Raw genomic sequence first — 13,338 nt, forward strand, 5'->3', positions numbered from 1 at the left:
TGCAATATGACAATAATGCCCATACTCTTTTTCGAAATCATCATTTTCTTTATTTACTAAGTTAATTTATTTATACTAAAAAAACGCTATAATATTTTTAATGAAATAAATTATATCACCAGCTTATCAACTCTTAATGTAACTACCCTAACCATTATACTAATTACATTTACGTTAATAGTTTACACTACTCGTCGTCACTACTATCGGTTGTGGCCGCCACCCGTCACCATCGTCGCCCGGAAATCATGCTAGTCTAGAAAAGAAAAATATATTGATTAGCGAGTAATTAATATTTAAAAAAATTAACAAAAAAGAAATTGTTTTTTTTTTGTCTGCACATGCAATCATTTGCTTAATAAATTAGGAAAAGAAAAATTAACAAGAGCACATCATCAGCACACCAATAACTGAAAGCGATTACCAAAACGGTTCCAAACAAAAAACCAAAAATTAATTACTGCTAGAATTAATCCAACTCCGATTCCACTACCACCACCAACACCAAATCTATCTCATTAACACCTTGATTTCCTCTCATTCCATTCCAATTCCAATTCCAATTCCACTCCATTATTAATCACAACTCAAATCTCCTCTAATTCGCTGTATGTATAGTTTTCCACACACACATACACATACACATACACATACATACATAAGCTCACGGATTTCTTCAATCTATCGATCTATCGTTTAATCTTAATATAAAACCCTAGATTTCTTACTTGCAGTTTTTTACATTTGATTTTTCTACTGCTGCCGATTTTATCATTACGGAACAGGTAACAACTTCAAATCTCACTCTCTCTCTCTACATATATATATATGTATGTATCTATATCTCTGTTTATATAGTATTTTCTGTTACAATTGAATCTATGCATTGTATGTGTGTATAGTATTTACAGTTACAATTGAATCTGTATATTGTATCTGTACGGATTATGTGACATTAGTGTTGTTGAGCCAGGGTTTAGACTGTGAACTAGTGCGAGATTCCAATTGATTTATGATAATATGCACCGAAAGTTTTTGAGTGTTCGGTCCGTTTGTTTTCGGTTGATTTTGAATTTTGCAGTTAGAGAGGAATTATGAAAGTTTATGAGCTTTGAGATTCTATATGTTTGTATAGTATCTATAGTTACAGTTAATCTACATCTGTTTCTGTACGAATTATGTGAAATTAGTGTTGTTTAGATCGTGAACTAATGCGAGATTTCAGATTGATTGATTCATGATAACTTAACCGATATGTTGTGAGTTTTGGTTAGTGTAATTACAGTTAATTGGTTAATGTAATTACGGTTAATTTTGAATTTTGCAGTTAGAGAGAAATTGTGGAATTTTTTTTGAGTATTCAGTTATTGTGGATGAGGGGGAGATGAAGAGCGAAACGTTGAGGAGATTAGAAGTACAATGACAACTAGTATTAATAGTAATACGAATGGAGTATCGTTGGATTTAAGAAGTATACAGAGTTATTATGGATCACCTGCGGCTCAACAGCAGCAGGTGGTACAACAGAATGGTTCTTTGCAGACTCAAAATGGATTCATCGTGCGTAAAGCTTCGAGGATGTCGTTGGCTGGATCGAGGGAGAAGGATAAGCTTCTTCCGTTTTTGTGTAGATATTTAAGTAGGAAGAAGGTTGTGATGATGGTTTTGGTTTTGTTTGCCTTGTTGGCTTTCTTGTCTGGGTTCTTTAACGCAACCAGAGGTTAGTTTCTCGGCCACAGTGTTTTATAATTATTGATAGGTGTCTACTAGTTTTGGATAGCATGCATGTTCAAATTTATACCCGTGGACAATCTATACTGTGATCGCCCGTTTGGTGAAGCTTCAGTTAGTTTACTGACTATAGATATGTAAAGTGTAAATGCCTATCTAGAGACAATTAATATTGCATTATTGCCCTGTTACTACTTTTCTATGCTTGTTTTCTTTTCCTTTCCTAGTGTTGGACCATAGACGTAGAGAAGATAATCAATCCAGTTTGTTATACAAAAGATCTTGGTTTTGCCAGGTGATTTAAAGCTGTTATCTTCTTACACCGAGTATGCTGCCAAGAAAACTGAAAATGTCTAAACTACCGTATTGTAATGAGATAAATAAATATTCTATAAGATGCGCACTTTGATTCCTATTCTTTCACTTATCTTTTGCAATCAACAAAATGCTTATAGTACATTGGTTCTCTTTTGTCAGAAGATGCATCAGAGAGAACGATCTTCAATCCCTTTAATGAGGCTTATAATAATACCTCTTTACAGTTCTCCAGAAGGTTTGGTGATGAGAAAGACAATCGTTCTTCCTTGCAGTCAACTCTGTCAGTATGTGAAGAAAACCCTCCTATTCGCTATTCTTCCGATGCATCACTTTATACAGGATCCCTCCCTTCTCGTAGCAATTTTTGTCAGAATTTTGCATTTCCTCCTCCTCCTCCAGGTGACAGGAGACGGCCTGGACCTCGACGTAAGCATGTGTTCGTGTTTCTTTTCTACTAAAAGATTAAGTAGTAATTTAAACTAATTTAAGTACTTTGTATAGTATCTGATTTTCTGATGACATTGTTCACCAGCTTGTCCTGTATGTTACCTTCCAGTGGAGGAGGCTATGGCTAGCATGCCAAGCTCCCCTTCAATATCACCAGTGCTTAATCACTTGACTTATTTTCATGAGGAGAGTTCTACTAAGACTGAACGACACGAAGGCTCTGATTTTGGTGGGTATCCATCTATAAAGCAAAGGAATGAATCTTTTAATATTAAAGAATCAATGACTGTGCATTGTGGGTATGTCTAATATAGAAACCTGGAGTATTTCTTTATGAACACTTTTATAATTCCTCAAAACAATTTATTAATCATATAAATTCTTCCAGATTTGTAAAAGGATGCAGACCTGGTTACCAAACTGGATTTGATATCGATGTATCTGATCTTGTGGAGTTGGAGCAGTATCATGACATCATTGTTGCATCAGCCATATTTGGTACTTCTGAGCAAAATTCATATTATTCTTAGAAAATTTATAGGAGTACTTTATCTGCAGTGTCCAACGTATTCTGTTTTGTTATTTTTAGGGAACTATGATGTAATCCAACAACCAACTAAGATTAGTGAAGCTGCAAGTAGAAACATCCCATTTTATATGTTTATTGATGAAGAAACTGAAGCGTATATGAGAAACTCTAGTGCTTTAGACTACAGAATGAAAGTGGGATTGTGGAGAATTATCGTTGTGCATAACATTCCTTACACTGATTCCAGACGCAATGGAAAGGTTTGTTCTCTTTGTCTTTGACATATGCTATACTCGTCTCTATGTGTGTTTTTTAGACGATTTTCCGTAAGTGATATCAAATGTGAATAAGAACATTTGCATTTGTTAGTTGATTGGAAAGTAAGTTAAAGTATTATGCTAAGGCAATTTACTTAGAGAGAACCACTTTTGTTGTAATTTTTGTCCTGGCCAGAATAAACCATCAAAGGGTGAAAGTAATTACCTATATAACAGCGGGTCAGGCGCTACATAATTAAAAGGTCAACATTACTGACTTGTTAATAATTTTTGAAACTTCGATGGACCTTCCTGGCCAGAAAAACATGGTTACTTGACCAAAGTTAGTTATTTGAACTTAGCTTTAAACATTTATTAAGCCCTTATACCTCCATAAGGTGAAATGTGTGACTATGAAGTTAAGATTCTTTTGATTTGATGCAATTAGTATCTGTATTAACCAAAATTACCTACATGGCAGGTCCCGAAGCTTCTGCTACACAGGCTCTTTCCAAATGTTCGGTACTCTGTATGGATCGATGGGAAGCTGCAACTCGTTGTGGACCCATATCAACTTCTGGAGAGGTATTTTCATGCAGTATATTTAGCTTCAGCTTCTCGATACTATGATTATGGTGTTCTGATCATGTACTTTGTTCAGGTTCTTGTGGCGCCACAATGCTACTTTTGCTATTTCAAAACATTATAGGCGGTTTGATGTATTTGAAGAAGCTGAAGCTAATAAGGCTGCAGGAAAATACGACAATGCGTCCATTGATTACCAGATTGATTTTTACAGAAACGAGGGTCTAACACCTTATTCTGAGGCTAAGCTTCCTATAATTAGTGGTAGGTTTTTGTTTTCTTTCAATTCCTGCTTGTTTGGAGATCATGTTGTGATGAGGGTTACTGCTTTTGTTGTGTAGATGTCCCTGAAGGGTGTGTCATCATAAGGGAACACACTCCAATAACAAATCTCTTCACCTGTTTGTGGTTCAATGAAGTTGACCGGTTTACTTCAAGAGATCAGTTGAGCTTTGGTATTGTAAGGGACAAAATTATGGCTCAAGTCAACTGGAGTATCAATATGTTTATGGACTGTGAGAGACGGAACTTTGTGATACAGGTATGTAATCACCACCTCTGTTCATTATGGGCCCACAGTCTTCTAGGAGTTTGTGAATTATTTAGCGCTAATTGCATAAAAAAGTAATCAACTTTGGTCTCCCTTTTAGGTTGCTAATTTGTTACAGTAATAACTATGAAATTTCAAAATTTTCCGTTGCAAGGTAATTGGTCACCTATGAAATTTCATTGACTGGTTACTGGATGATTACCTAAAATCAATTGTTTGAAAGTTGGTCACCTATAATTTTTTTGCAACTTGCCTGAGAAAAGTTGGAAGCTGGTTCATAAAATCGAATTATTAGCCATTTTATATACTCTGAGAATTACAGTGTTTGATTTGGTGTATAGCTTGAGGAAATTGTTAAGACTGTTGGGCAAAATGGCCTTAATGGCCTCTATCATGAATAAGTCCGTCCGTCCGTCTTGTGTACCAACATCTATTTTTTGTGTATGCAGACGTACCACCGAGATCTACTAGAGCACATGCCACCTCCGGCACCTAGAGTGAGTAATTTAAGGCGTACACGGGCTCCTATTTTTGTTCCAGTTCCTGTATCTGTGCGAAGTAATCCATCTACCAAGAATTTAACAAAGAAACCTCCTGTTCGACGGAAAGGAGAGAGGAAGCCTCGTGTAAGGAGACATCCAAAAAATCCCACTAATAGGGACAACCTGCTCTTTTGACACTGCTTTTTCTTACTTCACTCTTTTTATTTTCTTTATATAACAAAAGATATAGAATTTTACTTCTCTTGATTAGTCAACATGATTTTGGATGTGTGTAGCATATGATGGATAGTCTTCTCAATTTTGGTTGAATCCGTCATTTTTTGTTGTAAATACCCCGATACAAATATTTTTTGAGACTTGTTTTCATTATTGTTAAATCATGCCTTATTTCTTTGATTATATTGTTCATAAATCTATTATTGTCTTTGATTATACTGTTCAAATCGTTTAGTATTTTCTAAAGACAATGCGTTTTGGTTGTTTTGACATCATGACCTTGTGTCCATTTTGGACCTTTTTTAGCTAATGGAGAGGCCGCCAATTTAGGGAGTTGATCGAGATCAAATTCATGAGGACCATGACCCGTTCCTCAAACCCCCTCTTTCAAAACATATACCACACTCTGTGCTAGGTGGACAATATCGCCAGGACGAACCCTTTGGTAAATTGACATATTATTAGTTACAGTTTTATTTGTGACTTGGTTTATATAACTCTACACTTTGAATAGATTATAAATACACAAAAAGGTCATCCTAACATAGCAAAAGATCCAGCCTTTGAAACAAACTAATAGCAATAATAGTACGTCAATGTATGTACAACACACATATAAGCATATATCCTAGTTGATTAAATCCAAAGCAACCAATATTAAACACAATAGGGCTACAGCAAAAAACACCATCCTCATAAAGATTGTATATTTTATAGACTTAGGTGCTCATTTATTAAATCAGGCGGACAAATATCCCGGCACATTCATGCTTTTAGTTGCCTGGTTCTAAACAGACGACTTTGGTGCTGCCATTGAAGTAGTTGATGAAGTTTAAGAAAAAGGATGTGAAATCAGGCATTGTTGGCATCTGCTTCTGCTGCCCTGAGGGCTTCAGCCATCATTTTTTCCCGGTTTTGTGTCTGTCTTTCTACAGCAACCATATATAGGCCTACAAGAGCATATCAATTACTCAATGTTGGCAAGAAATTATGACATCAAAAATAAAACTTCAACTTGAATGTTTTTCGTCCAAAAATCAAATTTGAACCTAGTGACAAAACATACCAACAGCACTTCCGATGGCTGTAAGCCAGAGAACCCTCATAGACCATTTATCGCTAATCACTCCTCTAGTGGTTCCCATTTGTAACTGTGGTTTAAATAAGAAAAACTTTAAGACTTTGAATTATGTCACGAGTCAAAACTGAAGAAAAGCTATTAGTTAAAGAATCATAACATACGGGGAAAATCGTATGAGATATGTTAGTGCTATACACACTAACTTGGAGTTATTTAGCAATCATAATACGATGGATTGTGAACCTTGAGTTCCACACATGGTTGCAAATATCGGCCGATATATCGGATATCGGCCTTCAACTGATACGATAAATGGGTTATCGACTGAACTTATCGTTTCAGTCAAATGTCGACCAATATCGGTCAAAAAAGTTGACTTTTTTTTTCTTTTTTATAAACAACAAATAGGGTTTTTGACTTTAAGATTAAAAGGTATGTAAAATTTGCTTCATAACATAGCAATTAAGATAAAAAGGTATGTAAAGTTATGTCAAATTGTATATATTGTTAGTATATATATATACAATTTAGGGTATCCGATATATCGCATATCGGGGGTCGGCCGATAAGATACCGAAACCGACATTTACAACCTTGGTTCCACATGTCTTTTCTTTTAATCAAAATGGCCAGAGATGAATTACATACATGCATGTCTATCCTCCTTACTCTACTTCAGAGCATTTGAATGATTCTTAACGATAAGACCAATGGAATGTGTTGCTAGTTACACACATGTAGTTTTTGACCGTAAACAGTGATGACACAAAAACTGTTTGCTCAATGAGGTGGTTTTAGTTTGTAAACCTGGAATAACTATTAGCAATTCAGAATGGGAAAAGGTATGGTTCCAATTTCCAACAGTGATTTTGTTTTCAACTTGGGTTTGGTTATCATTACCAATATTGGTGTTTGGATGATAATCAATTGGGGGTTTAGGGATGCTGATCAAGTGATATATGCCAGGATTACAATTCGGTATGCAAGAAATCAAGAACCAACAGCCACACATTTGCACAAGTAGACTTTTAACTCAAGCACAAGTGTCAAAACACTCTGCTCACAAACGTATGTCTTGTGGTATTTTACAAATTTACCCAATGTATATTATACATTTTTTTATATAATCACCCTACTATTTAATCAAGTGAAACACAAAAGCATTAAGTCCGTTAATACAAATTTTTATTTATCGTTCAAAACCTATAACTGAAACTTGTCAGTCGAGTTGAGCCAACTCGAACATATGGATTACTTAATCGATCTCTAGACTCTAGCACATAAATTAAACGCTACGTCAAGCTCAAGTCAAGCCTGGCTCTGTATCGACCAGGCTGAATTATATCCCTTTACACACCTATTTGTTTATGATCATATGTTATTCTTAGCCAACAAACGCTAAACCTTAAGAACCGATCATCAACGGCTCAAACTAATGACACTAACAGATAAAGCAACTAAATTTACTAACTTTTTAGCAGTATACCAGTAAATGTAACATAACATCAAAGTCCCACTAAAGTTTAGAGTTAAAAGGGTAAAAATGAAGCAATATGATCATAAACAAATGGGTGTGTAAACGGATATAATCCAGCCCAGCCGAGTCGATACGGACCCAAGCTCGAGCTCAGCTCAATTACCATACTCGAAACTTGACTTGAGCTTGACGGAGCGTTCACACACATCCAATCTAACATATACTAACAAACTGGAAGCAGGTTATATAAAAATGAGACGCAAAATGAAAACTTATTTATTGAAAGAAGATTTATACTGCAATATAAAATTTGGGAGATATTAAAAGATATATATCAAAATATGTGTATATATACGAAAGGAAATGATAATATAGTGAATATGTTTGTAGGATTTTACCGAAAGGAGATTTATTTACCTTTGATTGCTTTGAAGAAGTTGAAAGAATTGGGGATTTAAAATCTAGGGTTCTTGAGTGAGGTTCTATGAAACAGAATACGCACGCTTGGTAGTTTGTTTTTATACATTTTTTAAACAGATATTTAATAAATAAAAATTATACAGTAAAAAAATTGTTATTAGGGAATAAATGCATTTCAAAGTATCAACCTTTTTTTTTTATATAAAAAAAATGCATATAGATAAAGGGAAGTGATATTCATACCATTTGTTTTGATTGATGTATCACACTTGTGTAATACTGACTTGTACAGTCAGCTGTAAAACTTGTACATTGTGGTACATCAATCAGAAACAATGGTACGAATATCACTTCCCATAGATAACAATAAAGTCCTTCAGTGAAGTAGGTTTGAGTCATACATAGGAGACATGATTTTATCCCAATTAAATGTTATGTTTTCGGGTGGTTTAGTTGAGTGTTTCTCCTCTTTCTAGGTATTGAGGGTAAAAAGGCTCTCTAACACAAACTCAATTAAGATAATGTTGGTCGAATCCCCAGTTGCAAACAAATAATACACAACTTTCAAAAAGATAAACAATCAAATTTGTGGCAACTGAATGTATTTTAAATGATATAATAATGACAGATGGCTAAAGAGTAAGAGTTTGAAGTAATGACCATATTCGTTATTGACGCTTTTGTATTATGATCGGTGATTGTTGAAAATAATAATCATTATGTTAAAATATTTGTTTTTATATCTAAATTTTACTTATATTTGTTAGTTTACTATTATGTTGTTTATTTAAAAAATAGTATACAATCAAGTATTAGTTTTGATTAACTTGAATTGGTTCATTGTAGTGCAACTCGTGGTGGTTGTGTGAGGCTCCAACCACGAGGGCACACCATTGTGTGTGAAGTATGTTTGCTTCATGTAGAGGTATCGATGATGATGGTCAATAGTTTACTTTATTAACTAAAATAAATTCAATAATCTTATGAAAGTATGCTTTCCAGACCGAATACGAGATTTGTTAGAGAATCAAGATTACGAAATCCTCATGTGTCTTGTGTAACATGATTACAAGATGATAATACGAATCAACAAGAACAGAAACACGAATAAGAGATAAAACAGATGAATCAATACACATTAATACATTAGTCATCCCGATTCCCGATCACAATACCAAATGAGTATGTATATTAGAAGTATGAGATAATTCTTACTTCAAATCTCACATGAACAGCTTAGCTTACAATTGTAACTAAACCATTAACTAAAACCTAAACCTAACATATTAATATTTAGGTTTAAAAATGGACCGAACCAGACAGATTTGACTAACTCGAGTTTGTAGGCTCGACATGGTCAACTCAAATTTGACCAACTCTAGTTTACGGTAACACATACGAAAACTCAACCTGCTTAGTGGCAGAGCCACCTTCTTTGGAGTCAGTGAGGAGGGAAGTATATATAAAAAAGACCTGGGACAAAATGTATAATGCTGATGATTTAAGAGCTAAAGCCGTGTACAATACCAAGCTCTTGTATGTTGATGATTTAATATGTTTTAAGATAGCCTCATATATAGGGACACCCCTTGGGCCTTGGTAGCCTTGTTCGTCGACGAAAACACAGAAGAAATTGGTCAGTACAGCTAGTAGTGTGATGCTAAGTGTGATAACGATGCCTGTCGAAGTGGCTATACATAGACTGTTTGTGATCTTAGTTTACCAATCTCTTTGAATTCAAGAGAAAACAGATCATTTCTGAGACACGTAACTAAAGAATGTTTTCGCCATTCCTGGCAGAGGAAGACATCATTTAAGGGAAACACTAGGACTCGCCATCTAAGCGATTGATCGAATTTGTATTCATATGCAGACACAATTTAGACTTCAATTACTTGCAATAACAAACATCTGCTTCAAGTTTATTCTAATTAATTACACGCATGATTCTTGATCAACAACAATTTAAGCTTTTCTAGTTAACTGTTCCTTTGATGTGCTCTCAAATATTTTGTCGGCGTTCCCCACCTCAAATCCATCTCGTCGATGAACCTCCTCAATCTACAGATATGAAAACCAATCATCATTCATATGTTACACTCAAGTAAAAGTGGTACAGGCTAAGGGAAGATAGACTAACCTTATCTTCAGGCAAGTGTTTGTATTGTGGCAACACGAGACGTTGTGCAAACTCAATGTAGGAACAAGGGACCGAGTCTTTGACACCATCAGAAAATTCAAACGGTATTGAATCTGCAACCGTTGAACTTTGAAGCAGTAGGCCATCTGGGCTCACTGCAACCACATACCAAACATGGGTAAAGATACTATTTAGTATTAATGTACACAATGAATAGTAAGAACTACAAAATAAAAAATGACAACCCTTGCAAACACCCCCTTCAGAGTTCAGCTTGAAGCCGTTGTCCTCAATGAAGTGGTTAAGGTTGTCGATGTTGTTCAAGGGAGATTTCAGCCTATGGATGGATATCGTGACATGATTCAAAGCGTATCCGTTGACCAAAGTCCATGCTGCATACTCGCTTTCTCTGCAAACCAAACCAAACCACCACTTTAAGCATTGTAGAACGATTTTTGAAATAGTCAAAGAATGCACAAAACCAAACCTTGCTAATTTTTGGAATTCTGAATGTGATGGTTTTGGCCATGTCAAACAACCAAGAGCACTTGAAAGGGCACTATGTTTATGTCCAGCACCCGATAGCCCAATGTATTTATGTATTATTTCCTATCAACACAAAATCATTGATAAGTTCATATTTAGTGTCATCACAGAACGCCTTCCGGAACACAGATTCATCACAAAACAAGACCGGTTTTAATCCTAACCTGCACTTCAAGACTCATTTGATCTACAAGAAGCTCAGAGATAAAAACTCTAGGCAACGGTCCATGAATTCCACTGCCTGTATCACCATTGGAATTGCTTCTAGAAGGAGGCGGCGAAAACCAAAATGCCTTCAACTTCTTTTTAGGAAATGACAACTCCTCACGTTGAGTATAACCATAGTCTAGGAATAACTTTGACATAGACTCGATCCCATAACCATTTACCTACATGTTGAACCTTATTAGTTAATGATTTTGATTGTAAATGATTACATGAGTATTGGATTTGATTTGAGTAATACCCCAAATGTCCTAAATGCAAGATGATCATAGCAGATTTTATTAACATTATCAGAATCATTAGCAGATGTCGATGTAGATGATCGGACAAGTTCCAAGATCGCGTTAGCAGTTGGGTTCCGGTTCAAATATACTTGTTCTATGCTTGAAAGCACACTTCTTAGGAATGAATCACGACCCACCTCACCCTGCTTCATTCACATGTCTTATTACCACGTACAAATATATAAAGTGAGTATGTGGCTGTTAGACACCTAAGTTTGGGTGTAAAACCCCTCACATACTAATTTTTTAATATTTATTATATAATATATAAAGATGTGAGATGTTTTACACCCAAAGTAGATGTTTAACGGTCACATGGTCTCATTCCTCATAAACAAAATAATACATCACACAATGACACGACACAAGTTCATCTTATTATATTTAACGAGTTTCAGAATTTTGTAACTGAAAACTTGTATCTATATATGTATCTATATTTTTTTTTCTATCAGAAGTCTTGAGAATTATTTTAGAAACCACTTCCATGGTATTTCAAGAGGTCTCAAGTTCAAATGTTACATCAACCCTTTTTGCTACAAGCCTTTGAGACAGTCAAAAATTATATCCAATTCCTTAAACCTTAATATTTCATTGATTATTTTAAATAATGACTAAGCATTCTCGTTATGTATAATATATTTCTATTTCTATTGCGTATAATGAATATGATTATCAAAAAAATTAAAACATACCAAAATTATAAAAAGAGAAAAAAAAAAACACTTTAGAAAGATGATGATGCATACCAAAGAGGAAGAAGAAGAAGATGGTGATGATCCATTAGAAGAAGAAGAAGAAGCTGCTGCTGCTGCTGAAACCATGGACATATGATGATGCTTTTTATTAGTTAATATTGATGGAACAGAAATGAAACTTTTTAATGATGGTGATAATGAGGAATTATTATTATTATGATGATGATAATTAATGGATGATTTGGTATGTAAACAACCCCGATATATTGGTGATCCCACTCTTATCATCATCCTTCTTAATCTTTCTATTCTTATATAAGTACTCTAGTGGTAGTAGTAGTAATATATATTTAGAGAAAATGAAAAAGCTTTTTTGTTTTCGGTCTTTGACGTATCCGATGAAAATTCCTATGTTTATTAAATGATTTTTGTGTTGTTTTGTCTTTATAGATAAAATCGAATTTAAGATAGACCTGCCATGTGTATGAATGTATGTATCCTATATCGTTTTCTCTTCTATTTCCGTTCTTTCTATAGTTTTTTTACTTAGTTTTCTTATTTCAAGTATACTAGTTCTTTTTCTTTTTTTACTTAAATATATTTAGGTCTCATCTAATCATGGTATTTATGATTTTGTGATCGTTTATTTATAGCTTGTTTTCTAATTCAACTGTTAAAGTTGATCCTTATAAAATTGATAAGATCTCAATCCATGTATCATTAATCATTATCAACAAAAGATTATGCCTAAATAGGTTTGCAACCCATACTTTTTTAATAAAGAAAACTAATATTTGGTTAGACTATGAGGAGAGACAGATTCTTTTTTGTTAGGGGGCAATTTTAAAAGTTATTTGACATACTTATAAGAGTCGTAATCCGAGAATGTAAACAAAATGGACCCTAGCTTGAGGTTAAAAAATTGGACCCTCAAGATAATTTCGTTCTCCACACTCATATTCAAAAGGTACTAGTTACTTTTAAAAAATAAACACCAAAAGTGTCGGGAAAGTCTTATTAAATGAAAACTTGTTCACTCGTAATGTAGGAAATCCAAAAAATATAATTTTTTATGAATTAATTAACTTGTATATATATTTTTTCTACATAACTATTATGATTATTAAATATTAAAACAACTTAAATTTTTTATTCTATCAATGGACAGATCTGTTTCAACGTTAATGTTTCGATTACCAATGACGTCTAAAAAATAAGTTTATGACACAGATAATATTTGTATGCATTTTCTATGATCTTTTCTTATTTTGAGAAAAAAAATTACAAATATACCATTTAAAATTTTGAAATTACCATGTACCAAAATTGGA

At 34.1% G+C, this 13,338-nt stretch overlaps 3 protein-coding genes across 5 annotated transcripts; 1 reads left to right on the plus strand and 2 right to left on the minus strand.

Moving 5' to 3' along the window:
• Positions 1 to 407: 407 nt before the first annotated feature.
• Positions 408 to 5,297, plus strand: LOC122593950 (probable hexosyltransferase MUCI70). 2 transcript variants are annotated; one of them, XM_043766423.1, is made up of 10 exons: positions 408 to 785; positions 1,328 to 1,720; positions 2,209 to 2,475; positions 2,582 to 2,795; positions 2,885 to 2,994; positions 3,086 to 3,285; positions 3,764 to 3,867; positions 3,944 to 4,131; positions 4,209 to 4,408; positions 4,867 to 5,297. In XM_043766423.1, the coding sequence occupies exons 2-10, from the start codon at positions 1,420 to 1,422 to the stop codon at positions 5,092 to 5,094; spliced, it is 1,812 nt and encodes a 603-aa protein (XP_043622358.1). In that variant the 5' UTR covers positions 408 to 785; positions 1,328 to 1,419; the 3' UTR covers positions 5,095 to 5,297. The 2 variants fall into 2 exon arrangements, with proteins under 2 accessions (XP_043622358.1, XP_043622360.1); XM_043766425.1 differs by having other exon boundaries at positions 2,212 to 2,475.
• Positions 5,298 to 5,698: 401 nt separating this feature from the next.
• Positions 5,699 to 8,204, minus strand: LOC122593404. Of its 2 annotated transcripts, none has more exons than XM_043765811.1 (3): positions 8,112 to 8,204; positions 6,203 to 6,287; positions 5,699 to 6,086 (listed from the first exon to the last, which is right to left on the minus strand). In XM_043765811.1, exons 2-3 carry the CDS (start codon positions 6,279 to 6,281, stop codon positions 5,989 to 5,991), a joined length of 177 nt encoding a protein of 58 aa, XP_043621746.1. In that variant the 5' UTR covers positions 6,282 to 6,287; positions 8,112 to 8,204; the 3' UTR covers positions 5,699 to 5,988. The 2 variants fall into 2 exon arrangements, with proteins under 2 accessions (XP_043621746.1, XP_043621745.1); XM_043765810.1 differs by lacking the exon at positions 8,112 to 8,204 and adding an exon at positions 6,866 to 7,193.
• Positions 8,205 to 9,926: 1,722 nt separating this feature from the next.
• LOC122591345 lies at positions 9,927 to 12,392 on the minus strand. The gene is made up of 7 exons (XM_043763609.1): positions 12,059 to 12,392; positions 11,267 to 11,452; positions 10,965 to 11,189; positions 10,742 to 10,863; positions 10,500 to 10,663; positions 10,255 to 10,409; positions 9,927 to 10,175 (listed from the first exon to the last, which is right to left on the minus strand). The coding sequence occupies exons 1-7, from the start codon at positions 12,296 to 12,298 to the stop codon at positions 10,080 to 10,082; spliced, it is 1,188 nt and encodes a 395-aa protein (XP_043619544.1). The 5' UTR covers positions 12,299 to 12,392; the 3' UTR covers positions 9,927 to 10,079.
• Positions 12,393 to 13,338: the final 946 nt, after the last annotated feature.

Source organism: Erigeron canadensis, chromosome 3 (assembly GCF_010389155.1).
Source record: "Erigeron canadensis isolate Cc75 chromosome 3, C_canadensis_v1, whole genome shotgun sequence".
In the NCBI taxonomy this organism is placed as follows: Eukaryota; Viridiplantae; Streptophyta; class Magnoliopsida; order Asterales; family Asteraceae; genus Erigeron; species Erigeron canadensis.